Genomic DNA, 16,794 nt, shown 5'->3' with positions numbered 1-16,794 from the left:
TCGAAACTGGTCATTTCCCACCCCAAACTGCGCCATCAAGACACCTCATCTAGCCAGGTACATATGAAGACTTGAATTGTCTACAACACTGCCGCCCTATCCGCCCTCTTGATCCCCGAACCCTTCCATCTATTTCTCTTCACCCGAAAACATGGCCTCCGTCACAAGTCTCGACCAGGATATGCGCAAGTTGCGCCTCGATCGGTACACTCCAGGCGCGGCTAAAGAAGTCAGAGGGTGGATCGAAGAAATCTTGGGTGAGAGATTACCTTCTGGGGATTTGATGGATGCCCTCAAGGATGGTGTCGCTCTTTGCAAGTATGTTAATTCCCAGAACTGAAGGCGCGCTCTCCTCCGAGACTGTTGCTGACCTCACCAGGCTTACCATCCGTGCTGGATGTCCGGGTGTCAAATATAAACAATCCAACATGCCTTTTGTGCAGATGGAGAATATCTCACATTTTTTACGGGCATGCGAACTTGCTCCCCTGAATCTCCCATCCCACGACCGCTTTTTGACTGTGGATCTCTACGACGGCAAGGATCCCGCTCAAGTCTTGCAATGTATTGCTGCCTTCAGTCGAAGAGCCAATGCTGTGAATCCATCAGCCTTCCCTACCACTCTCGGCGCGAAGAGTAAAGGTTCTTCCATGAGCCCTCAAGGCACTGGCTCCAGCGGTCCAAGATCACCAGCCTATACTACCACTTCGACGACGCGCTCTCGCGGAACAAGTAACGCTACTCCCGAGAGCCCATCAATCACTTTCAATCCCTTGAATAGAGCTGCTTATTCCGGCCGAATCAGTCCTACAAAGACCACTCCTAGCAACACTCTAGGACGTGGAGGTCTCGCCTCCGGAGGAGCCGTCAGCACTTGGAGTAATGCTGCTGACGAAGGCAAGACTGCTCCAGCTTGGAACATTCATCAATATGGCTACATGGGTGGTGCATCTCAAGGAAACCAAGGTGTCGTCTACGGTGCACGAAGACAGATCACATCACCCGCGCCTAATGTGCCCAGTCTTGCCGAGAAAGAGAAACGCCAGAAAGAAGAAGCCGAACAGAAGCGCATGGCTGAGGAAGAATATCAGCGATCTCAAGCCGCTCAACGCCAAGCCGAAGAAGAGCAGGCCAGATTGGAAGAGGAGCGGAAATGGGCAGAAGAAACTCGCCGTCAAAGAGAAGTTGAGGCCGAACAACAACGGGCAGCAGAGCGCAGACGTCTCCAGGAGGAAGATCGCGTCCGCCAAGAAGAACAGCGCCGGAAAGAACTCGCTTATGAGCGAGAGCGTGAACGTGAAGCACACGACCAAGCTGAACGAGAGGCCGTCAGTACTCGAAATCGTGAGCGAGCTACCTCCGATGCGAGACTGAACGGCCAGTTTCTTAGCCAGTATCAATCAGGGACGCGCAACCCTCCACCGGGCGCCGTGGCTTCTCCTCAGTCAACTGTCTCACAACGAAATACTGAGAGTGAACGTATTGCAGAGTTGGAACGACAACTGGAAGAAATGCGGGCTCAACAAAGACGTGGTATCACGCAGTCCGCGCAGCAACATGAGCCTGAAGTACCCGGTCCAACTCTACCATCTCGATCGAAGCCTCCCGCGGCGGCACCAGCCCAAAGTAGTAACGAAGACGACTGGGCGTCATCAGAACGCGATTACCTCAAATCAGAATGGCAAAAGACCCAGCATGATGCGTCCTCACTTCCTCCCAAACCGGCACCTCCACAGCAGTCTTCAAGACCTCTTCCTGATCCGGCAACATACAACGCGAACAATAACCGTACAGATCGATTCCTGTCATCCAACACCGCACCTGAAGCCGCCAAACCCAACCAACACCGCTACCAAGATTACAGCACCACGAGCGAAGTTGACGCCGAAAATGCCCGACGCCTGGCCTCTCAACAAAAGACCAAAGCGGGTGCGTGGGCCAGCAAGTCTCTATTGGAACGCGAGATGGAACGCGAGCGTGAGAGACAGAGGGAGTGGGAGGAGGGTCAAAAGGCCACACAGGTGGCAGCACGTGATATCAAGGAGGGCTCCGGGCCGGGCCAGACTTGGGATGTTCACCAGTACGGATATATGGGCGGTGACAGCCAGAATCGAGGTGGAACTGGGTTGGGTGTGAGTGGTCCCCGGAGGCAGATTATTGGGCCTCGACCACCTCCTTGATTGATATTGGGAATACGGATAGGGTCAAAATATTTGTATGACGGTATGGCCAAGTCACCACGTGCTGTCAGACGAACCGCACCGGGGAGTGAAACTGGACTGATGAGTACGATGGACACGATGCTATGCGACCCGAGATATACGAGTTGAGTAAAAATGGAATGAGGCGAGACGAGCAATGCAATAAGATGTCAAACGTACTTCCATTTTGCCTTGCCGGGATAAACATGATGCGAATAATGCTGCCTATCTTCTCCACCATAGTAACAAAAGTCAAACGCTAGAATCAAACAACTATACAGTCGTCGAAGCAGAAGTCAGCGCAGCAGCATTCCGCACGACGTCCGCGATTCGAACACCACTCTCGACCAAGCAAGCCCAGGCCTCGTCATGAGCACTCTCTCCCGCACCACCAGCAGTTACCCCCTTGACCTTCCTCTTTGGCGCCGCCGCACCTCCAGCACCAGCGCCATTAGCACTAGCATGGAACTCGACGTCGGCAACCCGTCCCAACCGCTTCACAACACCGGCCTGCACCGCCCTTCCCAACACGCCTTCCTCACCACTCAGCCTCCCGTGGTTGACCTGCACCAAACACCGCGTCAAGCACTCGAGCAGCACGCTGACGCGGGCGTTCGCGTCGGCGGTATTGCGCGCGGCCGCGAAGGGGAGATACTCGGTCTCGAGTTTCTGCTGGGAGAGCAGCACGTGGGAGCGGATGGAGGGTGCCGAGGGTTCGAGCAGGCGCTGCAGCACGAATTCGCAGAGGGTCATGCTTGTCTGGAGTGTGAGGAGTGGGGTCGTGAGTGACGGCGTCGGTAGGATGAAGTAGGTGAAGGTCGGGAGGGGGAGCGGCTTGATGAATTCGACGAAGAGCGTGAAGAGGTCTTCCGGGTCTGGGAATGTGGTGGGGGAGGTGGCGGTTAGGGTTGGATGGGTGGAGATGTGGGTTAGGAGGTTGAGGAGGCGGAGGCGGAGGTTTAGTGAGGCGTGGTCGCCGAGGGTCGTGGTGGAGAGCGTGGACGATACTTTTTGCGCCGCGAGTTTGGCCGCTGCGCTGGGAAAGACCTCGCCGCCGGTGTCGTGGTCGCTGCGGAGGCTGCCGTTGCTGTTTCGCGGTGTGAGGCGACGGGAGGATGGCGTGCGAGTGCGGTTGCGTTTCGTCGGCGGTCGGCCAGGCCCACGTGCTGATGAGTCTGCTTCGTCCGACGTGTCTGAATCGTCTTGCATCAGGTAGTCTCCGAAGATGTCCTGCTCGAAATTGACGTCCACCTCTCGCTTCTTGACGCCGCCCCCTTCCTTCAGATTATCCGCCGGCGGCTCCTTCAGCTCATTGGCGAAAATTGGACGGAACTCGTTCATTGACCGCGTCGACCCATCAGCGAAGACGGCGCGCAGAATCCGTCGTTCCCGCGCGTGCCCTCCAGCTGCCAATTCCACGTAGTGCCACATCAGGCTCTCCTCGGCCGAGTTCGACTGCTCTCGTAACCGCCAGTCTGTCTCGAGCACATCGAGGAGATATTCCAATAGGACTTGATAGCGGCGCCATCGTTGGGCGTGAATCCCTGAAACGCATGCACAATTGAATGCCCAGCCTACGACATGCCAAAAATCGTCCGCACGTGTCCATAAACCCTGAGAGCCGGCGTACGAGGTGTTCAGGTCCTGTGAGAGAGGATCCGTACTTCGCCTCCCATCATACTCGTCCTCGTCGTTATCTTCGAAATGGGTCCGTCGCGAGGATCTGGAATCATTTCTCTGAAAGGAAAAGGCAGCAAGTAGATTCCCATTCACAGGACCAACCGTCTGGTTGACCAGGCGTAGTAATCGAACGGCGAGGTTTGCCTGTTCCCATTTCTCACGCGATGCAGTTCGAGTCGTGAAGGTAGGATGCACGGACACAGTGGCTGCGAGAGCGAGATGAGGTGCTGATGGAATAGTGACGGGTGCTGCTCGGTTCACTGGGGAAATACTGTTTCCAGTAATGGAGAGGAGAAAGGTGTATGCCTGGGTGAAGAGACTCTCTTCGTAGTATGTTTGCACGTGTTGGGCCAACTCAAACGGTAGGTCTTTCCTACTTCGGTATATTCGATTGATATCTGATCCTGTTGTTAGTTTGGAAAATGATTGATCTGGTGGAGGCGATGACAACGGTGACGACGCTATAAGATGGGCCATGATGTTGAGTTGGTCCCCTGGCCTGGTTCTTGAGAATCGCTTGGAGTAAACGCGTGAGCTACTAGGAGACAACACCGCGTTATGTCACCGAGTCCGGTATGTTTGAATCATCAACTGACGTTCATTTCGCCTGCAAATTGACGACTCAATCTTTCGATAATATCAGAAGATGCCGGAGAAGAAATTGCGGTCTTCTGGAGTGATGGTTGACGGTTAAGTCGACGCGCCAAGGCCAAGGGACTATCTGTGTTCTGCGTTTGCAGCCTTGCGGCGCCATGCCACTTCTGGTGGGACAAGATTGGAAGCCTGTTGGACACTTTGACAACTTCACTATACTAAGTATTTGCCTCCTGACTCTTGATTCCAAGCCACAAGTGCAGCTGTACCGCTTTTTAAAGTTGGACGTTTAAGTTGGACGTTGACGTTTTTGCCTCGCAATTACATCTACTCGATTACCTAGGTACTCTGATGAAAGGACCATCATTTTTGCAAAATCTATCACAAAGTGAACAGGATGGATGTATAATAGTGTGGAAGTTTGTTGAATTGTACCCAAAACCGTGACGATGCTATGCTATATACATGAACAAGACTCCTCATGCGATCCGTAAAAATAAATGCTCAGAATGGATATTCAGCCAGCTCTCTGTGGAAAAACTTTTCGTGAAATAAGAAAGATTAAAAGTTATCCTGGTTGGCATTACCCATCAACATGGTATTGTCTGGCTTATACTTCTTCGAAAGTAATCGAACATTGTACTCGACATCCAAAGTCGCTCCTTTAGGCTCGTTCTCGACGGGCTTGAATTCCAAGAGTAGATCGTCCTTGACAGCGCAGACGGTGTCGGTCTCCAGCCAGGGGTCGTCGTTGGGGTATAATTGAGCGGTCACGCCGACGTAATCGTCATGGGTAACCATCATATGGATATGGGCTGGGCGGTTGGGATGTCGGCCCATGATCTTGAGCAGGTCGGCTGAAGGTCCTGAGGTATCGATGGCATACTCGGTGGGCTTCAAGCAGTAAAACCAGAATTTACCCTCTTCGTTGGTTCGGAACTTGCCTCGAAGGTTGTGGCGAGTCTGGTTTTCAGGGTCGAAAACATCGTACTTGCCGTTGGTGCTGGCCTGCCACATGTCGAAAACGCAATTCGGTATGCCTTTGCCGGTCTCGGCGTCTTTGATTACACCGTGGAAAAATGTGAGTTGACCATCCTTGGGCATATCCTGAACCACGCTGGCACCCAAATCTCGGAATGGTGTCTCGGGTGACCAAAAGGGTCCGAGAATGGCTGACGATGTGGGAGTGATGCCTTCGTCTGTGACGATCTTGTGATTGATCTCATCAACAAGGCTAGCAAAGAGTGTTAGACAGTTGGTTTCGTTGATAAATGAAGATAGACAATACTCACGATTCTACGCCGAGAACGTCGCACACTCTCCAGGCCTCATTTCGGTTCTTCTTATAAGCCTGGCCGATGGAGTTGACGTAGTTGACACCGATGATCCATTCATCTTGGGTGAGCTCGACATCTCGGATGAAGTCGTGTAAATGTGAGATCAATGAGCTGAGGATTTCGCGATGTCTTGGTTTTGTTTCGGCGGCCATCAGGCCAATGACGTGTTTCGTGAATTCAGGGTCATATTTGGCGTTGTTGTTCTTGACACCATTCGTGCCGTTGGTACCGTTGGTGGCCATGATGAAATTTTATGTATATAAGGAGAATGAATGAGACTATGTCTTGGTCGGCCTGTCTTCCAGTTGTGTGGTGGGAGATTAAGAATGGAGATGGTCGAGATAGAGTGCCCGTTCACAAACCGGCAGGGAGATGTCTTATTTTAAAGGATGAACTGGACGGACCAGAGCCTTTGTGGATACGAGATCATCTGATTGACCAGCCGTAGGAATCTTCAAAAGTTTGCCATGGTCATCTGGAATAGCTGGGAAAACATAGGGCGGCAGAGGGATGCGGAGTAGTCGGCTCATCAGTCGGCAGATGCCCTGCCATCCAAACTCACCTGTAGACCAACGGGATAAGTTCTACTCCGACGAGTCACCCCTCCAAATGCGGGGGGCCATGGGTGAGCACGGGCGAGGGAACCGCCACCGGCAGTGACACATGTCTGGGCTTATCTCGAGGGATGCTGTTCGGCAAGTATGTGGAAATTCACGTTCGGAGAAACCTTGTGTTGATAATCGAAAGGCACTGAGAGGCTCCCATTTGTACACAAACAAACTCTGTGGGATGGTCTAGTACGGTGCGGCATTCTTCCGATAGATGCACGTCACGTGCTGACAAATCTGCGCCTCGACCAAAATCGCTTACCGTAGTGCCTCGCGAAACTTGAACTCGGGCCTACAAGTCCTTAACTTTCTTTAAATATTAGAGACCTGTGTCATCCTCCAACACTCATCCCATTTCTTCCACGACAACTAGATTATGTCAAGATTTCCTGCGATTATCTCATATCTGGGATTCTGCCCATGATGAGCAGCAAACTTGGCATGACCAGGTACTGGCAGCCTTGCAGCATTCCAGCCTGCATCAGCCACGGCCACCGGATGGATAACTAGAACTAACTGAGATGGCGTGTGACCGACCACCTGGTCAATCAGGCAGAAATGCTTCATTAGCCCCCCACGGTGATTTTGGCAACTTGTCCAGCAATTAACTATACAGTCGGATATGTATTCAAGTTCAGTTTTGTAGATTAATCCTCCATCCTGACTACTCGTGTACATTGTCGTACTTAGTACTCTGTGCTTTCAAGCATTTGCTCTCAGCTAAGAGAATCATAGTTGACAACCGCGCTCAACACTGTCCGCAAGCGTAGACGATCAGGACCTGGAAGAATACTTTGCATCCCTAAGACCCAGCACCCAGCATGGCCGAGCTGGCTCTAGCTGTGGTGGGAGTGGCAGTAGCATGGAAGAACATTCTCGACTTCGGGCAATTGATGATGGACCTGCTCGCGGACGACGACTGGGAAAGGAAGGGGTTGCTGTACAACCTGAGGACGAAAGACTTCCTACTGAGGGACTGGGGCAACCACTATGGGGTGGACCGGGACAACGGCGACTTCCACAAATTCGAACCGCAGAGGAAAGAATTCCTCATCAAGGTCATTTTCCGTTTACATGACTCGCGGATGCGAGCGTTTAAGATCCTCAAGGGCAAGTATCTGATGGCGGTGGAGGACGGCAACGATGATGAAGAGGAAGAGTATGAAGGGCCGGATCTGTCCAGGAAGGCGAAAGGGTTCGCGAGGTTGATTGACAAGGCAAAGACGATGTCGAAGAAGACGAGAGACAAGGGACGGTGGTTGACTCATGATCAGCGGACGGTGAAAGAGTTGATTCAAGATGCAGACGAACAGTACCGCCACCTGAAGGCACTGACGTTTGAGTCTATTCCTTTCATGCTCAGTGTGATGGATTCGCGAAACAGTTCCCAACCGCTCCAAGCGAGCCTCGATCTCCTGGAGACGAGGGCGAAGCAGGAAAATGAAAAGGAGATCGATCACTTGCGTAGGACCAGAAGTTTTCCCATCGAGAATGAGGCCGTCGACTGGGACAGAGAGACGGCCGTGAGTTATGCAACCAAGAACATAGTATCGTGCGATCAAGCAGAGCGTGTTCGGGAGCTCGTCAATCAAGGTTACTCGATGCTCGTTGACACCAGGATCATACATGGAGTCCATGACTGGTGGATGGACGACAAGTCCGGGTCCTTGGTCCTCGAAACTCCCTATGATGGAGGAGACGATGTATCGGCGGTGACTTGTGCAGCCGTGTACTATTTGGCATCCTGTCACAAGATCATCTACGTCTTCGATCCAACTGAACGAAAATCTCCTTCTCTCCAGCTTGCAGACATGGTGAGCACGATTACCATGACACTTATATCCATTGCTGGTGAAGACGTTGACGCGGACCACTCATTGCTACCTCCCGGGAACGTGGATGGGTCTGTAAGTTCTAAGCCTGGAAATCTGCCCGAGATCATCAAAGCATTTGAGAACATAGTCGGCCGCTTCATTGTCCGCGCCGATCAACGCTTCCTGATCATCGTCGAAGGTCTTGATGACTTGGTTGATCTGACCACAGATGAACCTGTTCGTCCTGCCATTCGATTGTTCTTGCAGAGTCTGGCCAGAGTCTGCAACATAAAACAAGATGGAAGATCCGTGGTCAAAGTCTTGTTTGGGTGTCGAGGTGCTGCTACCGCAGTATCAGAGTATGTTGGTGATACGGAGGTCCTGAACACCATGGATAGGGCGGCAAGAAAGGAGAACATCATGGCAGGGCTTGCCGAGAGATGGTGACAGCATTGAAAGGCGATGCCCAAGATTTGTCATGACCAAGCCAACATTGCACAAAGAAAGAGTATGAGCGAAATCGTATAGCTCCATTGCTGATACGCTATGGGTGAGCGGCTTCGACGTTATCCGTATCTAGCCTCATCGACACCTAGTCCTTGTCTAAATGGTCTTCGACGTGATAATCCCCTCTTCTCCTTGCTCTGGCAAACTCATCCTTACCTCCCATATGGTCTATGTACTTCATGAACCCGGTTGAGCGTCCAATCGCGGTTACCACATGATGACGTTCTACTTTGATGAAGTCTTGGCTATGCAGTTGCTGGTTACGCCGTTTCTGAATTTCGGCGATTGAGACAGCATTATTCAGTGCTGGTGCAAATCAAAATGGTCAGTATTCAAATTCTCTCGTTTGTGGCCCCTCATGACAAGTTCTTCTTCTCTCGATCCATGGACACTTACTGTTTCGGAGCTGACGTCCGTTAAGGCTGCCACAGTTGTCTATCAGATATTGCTTTGCCTTGGGGTCCACCAATATTGTGCCAGTCTCTTGAGAGTTGCGAACTAGTTTGTCGATGATGAGTTTCTGGGTCTCTGGTCGAAGACTCGGATACTGAATGGGCACTGTTATCCTTGAAATGAACGAATCGTCGATATGTCCCGGACGGTTCGTTGTCTAGACCCGAAATCAGTACACGGAAACAAAAGCTCCAGGATCACCTTACAAGGAACAGCACGCCTTGATAATATTCCATCGTTCGCAGGAATACTGATAAAACGATGAGTAAGTGCAGATTCATTCCATCATAGCAATGGAGTCAAACTTACCAGTCACGAGACTGTTGCGATCGACATCTCCCTCACGTCTCCGTTCAAGGAATAGATCAGCTTCATCTATGAGAAGGATGGCGTCCCATTTTGCAGCAAGAGTGAACCACATTCGCAGTTGATCCTCACTGTTCTCTCTCAAACCAATGTCAGCTGCCGTCAAAGCCAGGAGTGGGCGCTGGGTGTCGTTTGCGATGCACTCCACAGTCATGGTCTTGCCGGTGCTGAGTTCGTACACGTTAGTACACATGGACCAAGTTCAGCTCCACGGCCAGCTCTTTCATGCTCAAACGCCTGATGATATGGAACTTAACTGCTTATAGCAGGAGTGGGAAGATGAGGACTCACCCTGGTGGTCCATGAAGGAGAAATACCTTGCCTTCGCCCTTGTCTTTGATGAAGTCTGACAAAACTCCGATCGGTTTCTCTCCCTTTGGCAAAACTGTCCGCAAGCTTTCTTTGTCGTCGTCATCGAGCATGACAAGCTCATTGTCTAATTGATTGGGTCTTGGGATAGGTGGAGAATTCGAGATCCAGTCAACACAGAGATTCACCCAGCTTTTGGTCTTCAGGAAGAAGCCTCCAATCATCGATGGTAAGAGCAGGTAAATATCCTCTATGAGTCTATGAGTCTCGCAGTGATTCGGATCGATCTTTGTGATATCGTGGAATCTTTTGCCACCTTCTGCGTCTGTGACCTGGGTACTCAAATCGGTAAGGCGACGTAGAACTTCGTCCCTGGCGTATGATTCTAGAGAGGAGCTATTCACCCATTGCAGCACGGTGTTCTTCCGCTCTTGCTCCAAGTCCACCTGTTGCTGGTTATATGTTGTTGCGTCCACAATCACATAACCATTGTAACTCAAGCCAGCATCGTCGTATTCGCGGTATGCAGTCTTCTCCTTAATCAGTTTGAGGTACTTCTGACCACGCTCTCTGAGGATCTGTCGGCGTTGTCCAGAATCAAACCTGTCATAAAACTCACAAGGCACAGCCTCCAAATCTCTGACGAGTCTGGAGCCGTCGTAGCGTGCCACGTTGATGACTTTTACACGCCGCGTGAATTCTATGCCATCAGAAAAAAGATACCAGACATAAAGATGGATTCTATCGTTGGAGTCCTTCCATTCCGTGAAATATGAAACAGACCCAATGACACAGGAAAGCAGCTTCCCGTCTTCCCAAACGTAGACAAATGTGCCTGGCTTGTAAAGAAGCCATACGCTCTCATAACTGATACTCGGGTCATTGATTGTGAGCAATATTCCCAAAGTTGGTATCGCCCTATTCCGGTACATTGGCGCGAGATTTCGGAGTAAAACAGCAATGTCATAAGCAGTCGCTGCGTCACAGGGCTTGGTGATGTCGAGCATCCCAAATGCAAGTCGTTGGCTTATCCTGTCAGCAAGCTTACTATCACCACAATCTCCTATATCCTTTGTCCACATCCAGTCCGAAGACTCACGTGTAGCAGTGTCAGTTGTCGGAACGGAATCAATATAGGTCTTGTGATATGCCTTCAATTCGGCGTAGAAATGCATGATATCAACATAACAGCCGTTAAGCTTCGATGCGTACTGTTGAAAATTCCTCAGGTTATCAGGGTAGTAGTCCATCAATTGTTCCATGACATCAATCAGTCTCTTGGAATGGATCTCAAGACGGGGTGCATGGACTTTGAAGACCATGGCATCCTTGGTGAGTTCGAAATCGGCAGGTTCTTCCTTCCATGTTGCAAGGCTGTTGCCCAATTTACCTGTCTTGTCAAGGACATTGACTTCAACCACGATTCCAAGAACAGCATTGTCATCGTCAAATTGAGTAGTCTCCGAGGTTATGAGACCTGTCTTGACTCCCTTCCAGCTCTCGTCTTTGTAGAAAGTTCGGTCTGACTTATTGAATTCCTTCGTTTTCAAACCATATAGGATATCGGGTTTCTTTAGTTTGAGAGGCGGCACATCGCCACTGGTTGAGCTTGTATGCTCTGGGGTCTCAGCTATGCTGGCATTGCTGCCTTCAGAAGATTGGTTTGAGAAATTGTGAACCATTTGGTCTCGCAGATCTTCGTTGGATAAATGGGTTTCTGCATGCACGACTGTGGGCGATGAAGAATCTATTGACGATAGAAAGTTGTTGGAATTGTTCGTACGGCTTTTGTGAACTATTTGGAGTTGTTACTCTCTAGCAAGCCTATAAGTTAATGGATCGACTTTGAATGTAGCCTTGAAACTGGGGACATTAATGGAAAACGAATCATCAGGCTAGAGAGGCAGATTTGTCGTCTAGTTGAGCCCTAGACCAACCATTAAGTAGAAGGGTTAGTGCACTCAACAATGATGCATCAGGCTTGCAACCTCAACCATCGCCCAGATAATAGGCGAGAGGGCCAGAAGTCTTGCAAAAATGTCTATCAAGGCTGCTCAGCCTCACAATTCATGCACAACCATGGCACCGACAACGAGGCATTATTTGACTCCGCACAGACGCCTGCAGGCCACCTATGCACAATGCATGTCGTGACTCGTGAGATGTCTTGAAACAGGAAATATGATTGAATTAGCCCCTGCATGGGTGATTTGGGCCTCAACTTCGCGAAATGCTCGCCAAAGTTTAGTGTCCCAGGCAAAGGCGGCACGAGCAGCCAGCCAGCCTTCATTCAGCAGGGCGGGATCATGCATGCAAGGCGGCCATCCAACCCACGACAAGGTTATTTTCGAGGAGTAACTACCAAAGAAGACTTTTGAACAAAGGTGCTTCGTCTCCTCCAAAGTCTCAAAAACAGGTGAATAGGAGAGGAGACCACAAAAAAAAAAGAAAACGATGCTTACAACCATGAAAGAATCATATAGATACTCATGGCGGTACCCGGAATCGAACCGGGATCGGATCGGAGCTGGTTGTCACATTTAAGACAATCCACAACGATACATGCTGACCATTACTGGAGAAAAGTCAGCTACCAGGGCGCTTGGAGAGATATTGGTTTGAGAAACTCACCACCATACCACCGCCTAGGTTTTGGACCAATTTTGGGGACTATAATATAAGACAAAACTGCAAAAATGAGGGGCGTCTCACGTGATTCATGGCCAATGGCGTTCCACGGATAAGTCACCGGAGAATTGTTACAATCGTGGTCTAGCGCAGGAAGACGAATACGTAATCGTCCTCAGAGGCTTTATGATCCATGTAGATCTATGTCTGGCGCGGAGGTCAATGATGGTGCGACCTCTCACAAATGGGGTTCTCAAGGTTGAAGGTTGAAGGTCGAGATCAGGAAAAGAGAGTAGGTGAGATTTGGACTTGGGGGAATTATGATGCTAGCAGGTTGCGATTTCTTAGTCTTGCATTACAGCAGCACAAGAGTTCGGCTTCATACACATGTCAAACCATCAAGTGGGAAATGCAGTCAGTCTTTCCCAGGGATTGAGAGGGAGGACCTTGACAAGTTTCGATATGTGGCAACGGAAAACAGGACGCAGCCAAGGGTAAAGAAGTGTGTTTTCCAAGATCGTCTTGTAGGACTGATTAGAAAAGCCATGATCATATCACTTGCGCACATCATCAATGTGCTGGAATACGATGTAGAAACGAAGCGTGCATGTCATACTTCAAGAAGTGGAAATATTGGTATCATATCTAGGAACAATGCTTAGATGTAGATGCCTTTTTGCCCATAATTCCTCAGTATGCTGGTATTCCAATCCAGTGGCCAACGCTATGCTGATACAGGACATGGTCTTGTCAACCGTGGCAACCACTAACTGATCACCCCTTTCTTCTCTATCCAATCATTCCTGACTAGAAAGAGATCGGAAAGTCCAGCACCCTTCATCAATAGTTCGTAATCATGTCATTAAATCATCGCTTCTGGCGTGGATCATACATCACCTTCCAGCCTCTAGCTGCGAAGGTGTTGGATGCACCTCAGGTGCTCCATTACCGGAAGGTTGATTATGTGTTGCTGGAGGAGGTCGAGCCCTTCCAGGAAGACGTAGACCAATAAATCGTGACCTCCATGTTGGTGTTTGCGATTGTGTCTCCGGAGCGTCGCCATTAGCGGTGGTCGCCGTGCTGACTTCTCTTTCTCTCTGTCGGTCATTCTGGCCGGCTCTTTCAGCTCGTACCACAACAGGAAATCCATGTCGATCGCGATCATGGTAAACTATACTCATGAAACGTCCAGGAATATACATCGCGGGTCTACGACCCTGTCGAGCACTCGCGATGATGGAATAGGAGGTTTGGGGAGGTTGGGGAAGATCTGGATTCGTGGCCGATCTGGTCAAGCCCTCCCCATTGGGGCCTTCTGGCCGGGGTTTGGGTACATAATAGTCAGCCTTACACAGAGGACAGCACGCCCTCCGCGAGGTTAACCAAGGGTCGACGCAGGATGCATGGAATGCATGGCCGCATTGCAGACCGCGAACATCGTCGTCGTCGTCGAGAGTATCGATACAGATTGCACAGGCGTCGCCGGGATCTGGTAATTGCTCGGCGGGTACGGCTGTCTGAATGTGGTCATCGTCCTCATCATCCTCATCATTGGTGGTCACCTTGTGAACAACAGGGGAATCTGGAACCATGGTTGATTGCGTTGATTTCGGCCTGGATGGAGTGTCCGGTCGAGAATCAGAATCGGCGACGCCACCAACCAGATGAGGTTGGCCATGTTCAGGTTGCTGCGCTTTCTCGTTTTGTGCGGCGTCGGCTTTGGCCTGTGCCAGTTCTCGAGCTTCGACTGAGTTGGAAAGATCTTTCGATGCTCGGTCTTCATGATGTATGCTTGCTGCTCGACTGACAGGCCGGGATGCAGTGTTGATACCGCCAGCGGTGGGTAAACCCTCGTCGGCTCGAGTGGCCCGCCATGCTTTGTATTTGGTCAAAGGAAACTTCTCGTTGACTTCTTCCATGGTCATCAGTTTCTTTTCTCTCCTTCTCCGATGTTGTCGGGGCATTGCCCCCAGATCGACGGCATCCGGATCCTCTCCATTCATTCGCTGTCGATTGCGTTGATTATATCGGAAGCAATACTTGACACCGACAATAATCCTAGGTTTGTTCAGTCAGCGAGTCAAAGTTTGAGATAGTAAATGAAACAACTCACCATAAGTTGGTGAAAACTACACCGAACCCTAGAGCGACAAAAAAGAGGAGAGGCGAACTGGGGCCATTGCCTGAATTACCATTATTACCAGTCGCCGAGGGCGGAGGAGTCGCAGTTGTGGTTGTTGAAATCAAACTCGATGTCGTGGCGGACATTTTGACGGAGGTGCGATGATTATAGGATTGGGTAAAACCGATGAGTGTATAATTTTATTCAACCATCAAATACGGTTGCCGTCGATTTCACCAATTATACCAGTCCGTTAAACTTCGGTGAAGGGACGCATCGAACGACAGAGGGTCAGCAGTGTGAGGGATATTGCTGCAGTGAGGCTGACACAAGGTGTCTGAAGGGTCAAAATTGACAGCGGTGATCGCGTGGGTCTGGAAGTGAGATGGACGAGCAGTTGTTTCAAGGGAATTGGGAGGATGCGTCAGGGAGGTCGGGGGAAGATTGGTGGGCTGGTGGCCGGATTTAAGCAGCCTGAGGACGCTAGCCGATCAGGACCGGAGGTCCAGGAATGTAAACGGATGGGTGAAAGATGACCGGATCAAACGAACGCGAGTAAGGCGGGTTCGAAGAGATGCGGACTCCGTCGATGCGTTGAATGAAAGATGGCGGATGGGGATGGAGTGAAGATGGGAAGATGGAAGAGAAGAAGCAACGACGGTGAGCGGCAACGGGAGGGAAGGAAGATGCAGACGAACTTGAGGTAGGGTGAAATCGAGAGGGGAAGGAGTGAGGGAGGGAGAGAAGTTTGAAAAGGCTGGTTGACTTCGGTGCTAGCTACCTGGGAATCTACTAGTCAGTTGTCCGTATTCGCAAGAGGTACTATCAGAGTGCCAGAGTCAAGCCCAGGCTGTGGCACGCCGACACGGACAGGGACACGTAGACCCTGGCCTACCTTGGACCTGGGACTGCCAGAGGCACATCGCCCCTAAGAGTCTCCTCGTCACAGAATCCAGCTGGGCTGGAGACACCCAGGATTGAGAGGTTCTAGGCTTCTACCCTCCCCGACCAGAGTTCAATGGCACCCAAACTGGAACGAGCCCGAGCCAGCGTTGGGTGCCCCAGACCCGCCCAGAGAACCTAAAAATGCCACATGTGTTCGTCACTTGGCAGGCAACCTGGTGGCGATTACGGAAACGCCAGATCATTATTTCTCTTTGTGTTTTTCACCACAAGTCGATCTTGAATAATGCGGCCATATCTGTAAGATGTATCCATCTCGTGATGACATTGATGATTCCACGATCAAACCTAACAGTCAAGTGCAGAATGAAACCCGGTTGATGGCCGCCAATTTTGATGATAAAACTGGGAATAGCTCCCTGTCAGCGTATGCTTTCAAAGGTTGTCTAACCTCTACAAGGTCTAGTCAGGACACTCCAGCCGCCTCTCTTTACGCCTTCACACCCTCGACTCGCAGCCGTCATGAGACCTCTGCATGAACAATCGGCGGATTTCTTGCGGCCAATCGATGCTTCCCCAGGTCTCGCTTTGTGGCTTCGCTTGCCAGTGCCCACAGTCGCAAGTACTAGATATCCTTCTGGGGCGAGTAAGGAGTACTCGCTGTGTTGGACCACTGCAAAATGGCCAATATCTCCAACAAGCCCATGCGTATTCGGTACAGAGACCGCATCTCAAGTTAACACCTCTCTATTCTGATCGTGTCGATCATTGCTCGTTCTATCACAGTGTTATTTAGATATACACCAATGCCCATCATGCTAACAGATATCCGAACCGTCATATCCGCCATTCCAAATCCTCGGGTACGTACACTATCACACATGTTCGTTTGGTTTTGCCACTTGCAGATGTCTTTCTCGGACGCTGGTTAGATGTCCGAGCGTCACTTACAAGCCGAATCAGTCGATGGGCAAGGCCGAAAGCACGGATCTTAGTGGACATTGCATTTCAGCTACAAATTGTGAAACGATAAGGATCAAGGGTCACCGTCGCTCGAGGCTGCTACACCAAGAAAATTCCATTCTCATATCTGGCAATGACTGGTCTCATTATTGATGTCCTCTCATCCATTATAAATACGCCAGTATCTAGCAAAGCCAGCGACGCTCACTTTTGCATGCCCAAAACGATCCAAGCAGTGGGCGTGGAAGACATGATCTACTATCAGATGCTACTTTTAATGCTCCGTGATGGAGTATTGTCAGCTATCCT

At 50.5% G+C, this 16,794-nt stretch overlaps 6 protein-coding genes across 6 annotated transcripts; 2 read left to right on the top strand and 4 right to left on the bottom strand.

Annotated features, from left to right (window-relative positions):
• Positions 1 to 151: 151 nt before the first annotated feature.
• On the top strand, positions 152 to 2,180 carry LTR84_012249 (uncharacterized protein; the record flags this gene model as incomplete). The annotated part of the gene is made up of 2 exons (XM_064855773.1): positions 152 to 318; positions 380 to 2,180. 2 exons carry the CDS (start codon positions 152 to 154, stop codon positions 2,178 to 2,180), a joined length of 1,968 nt encoding a protein of 655 aa, XP_064708433.1.
• Positions 2,181 to 2,474: 294 nt separating this feature from the next.
• On the bottom strand, positions 2,475 to 4,358 carry LTR84_012248 (uncharacterized protein; the record flags this gene model as incomplete). The annotated part of the gene is made up of 1 exon (XM_064855772.1): positions 2,475 to 4,358. One exon carries the CDS (start codon positions 4,356 to 4,358, stop codon positions 2,475 to 2,477), a length of 1,884 nt encoding a protein of 627 aa, XP_064708432.1.
• A 678-nt stretch (positions 4,359 to 5,036) lies between these two features.
• On the bottom strand, positions 5,037 to 6,054 carry LTR84_012247 (uncharacterized protein; the record flags this gene model as incomplete). Its single annotated transcript, XM_064855771.1, has 2 exons — positions 5,037 to 5,709; positions 5,768 to 6,054. The coding sequence occupies 2 exons, from the start codon at positions 6,052 to 6,054 to the stop codon at positions 5,037 to 5,039; spliced, it is 960 nt and encodes a 319-aa protein (XP_064708431.1).
• Positions 6,055 to 7,241: 1,187 nt separating this feature from the next.
• Positions 7,242 to 8,681, top strand: LTR84_012246 (uncharacterized protein; the record flags this gene model as incomplete). The annotated part of the gene is made up of 1 exon (XM_064855770.1): positions 7,242 to 8,681. The coding sequence occupies one exon, from the start codon at positions 7,242 to 7,244 to the stop codon at positions 8,679 to 8,681; it is 1,440 nt and encodes a 479-aa protein (XP_064708430.1).
• Positions 8,682 to 8,826: 145 nt separating this feature from the next.
• On the bottom strand, positions 8,827 to 11,551 carry LTR84_012245 (uncharacterized protein; the record flags this gene model as incomplete). The annotated part of the gene is made up of 5 exons (XM_064855769.1): positions 8,827 to 9,047; positions 9,138 to 9,351; positions 9,401 to 9,444; positions 9,504 to 9,727; positions 9,852 to 11,551. The coding sequence occupies 5 exons, from the start codon at positions 11,549 to 11,551 to the stop codon at positions 8,827 to 8,829; spliced, it is 2,403 nt and encodes an 800-aa protein (XP_064708429.1).
• Positions 11,552 to 13,390: 1,839 nt separating this feature from the next.
• LTR84_012244 (uncharacterized protein) lies at positions 13,391 to 14,765 on the bottom strand (the record flags this gene model as incomplete). Its single annotated transcript, XM_064855768.1, has 2 exons — positions 13,391 to 14,555; positions 14,611 to 14,765. The coding sequence occupies 2 exons, from the start codon at positions 14,763 to 14,765 to the stop codon at positions 13,391 to 13,393; spliced, it is 1,320 nt and encodes a 439-aa protein (XP_064708428.1).
• Between the last annotated feature and the right edge of the window lie 2,029 nt (positions 14,766 to 16,794).

This window comes from Exophiala bonariae, assembly GCF_035927105.1.
Source record: "Exophiala bonariae strain CCFEE 5792 chromosome Unknown scaffold_7, whole genome shotgun sequence".
Lineage (NCBI taxonomy): Eukaryota > Fungi > Ascomycota > Eurotiomycetes > Chaetothyriales > Herpotrichiellaceae > Exophiala > Exophiala bonariae.
This window is presented reverse-complemented; position numbering and strand designations above follow the sequence as displayed.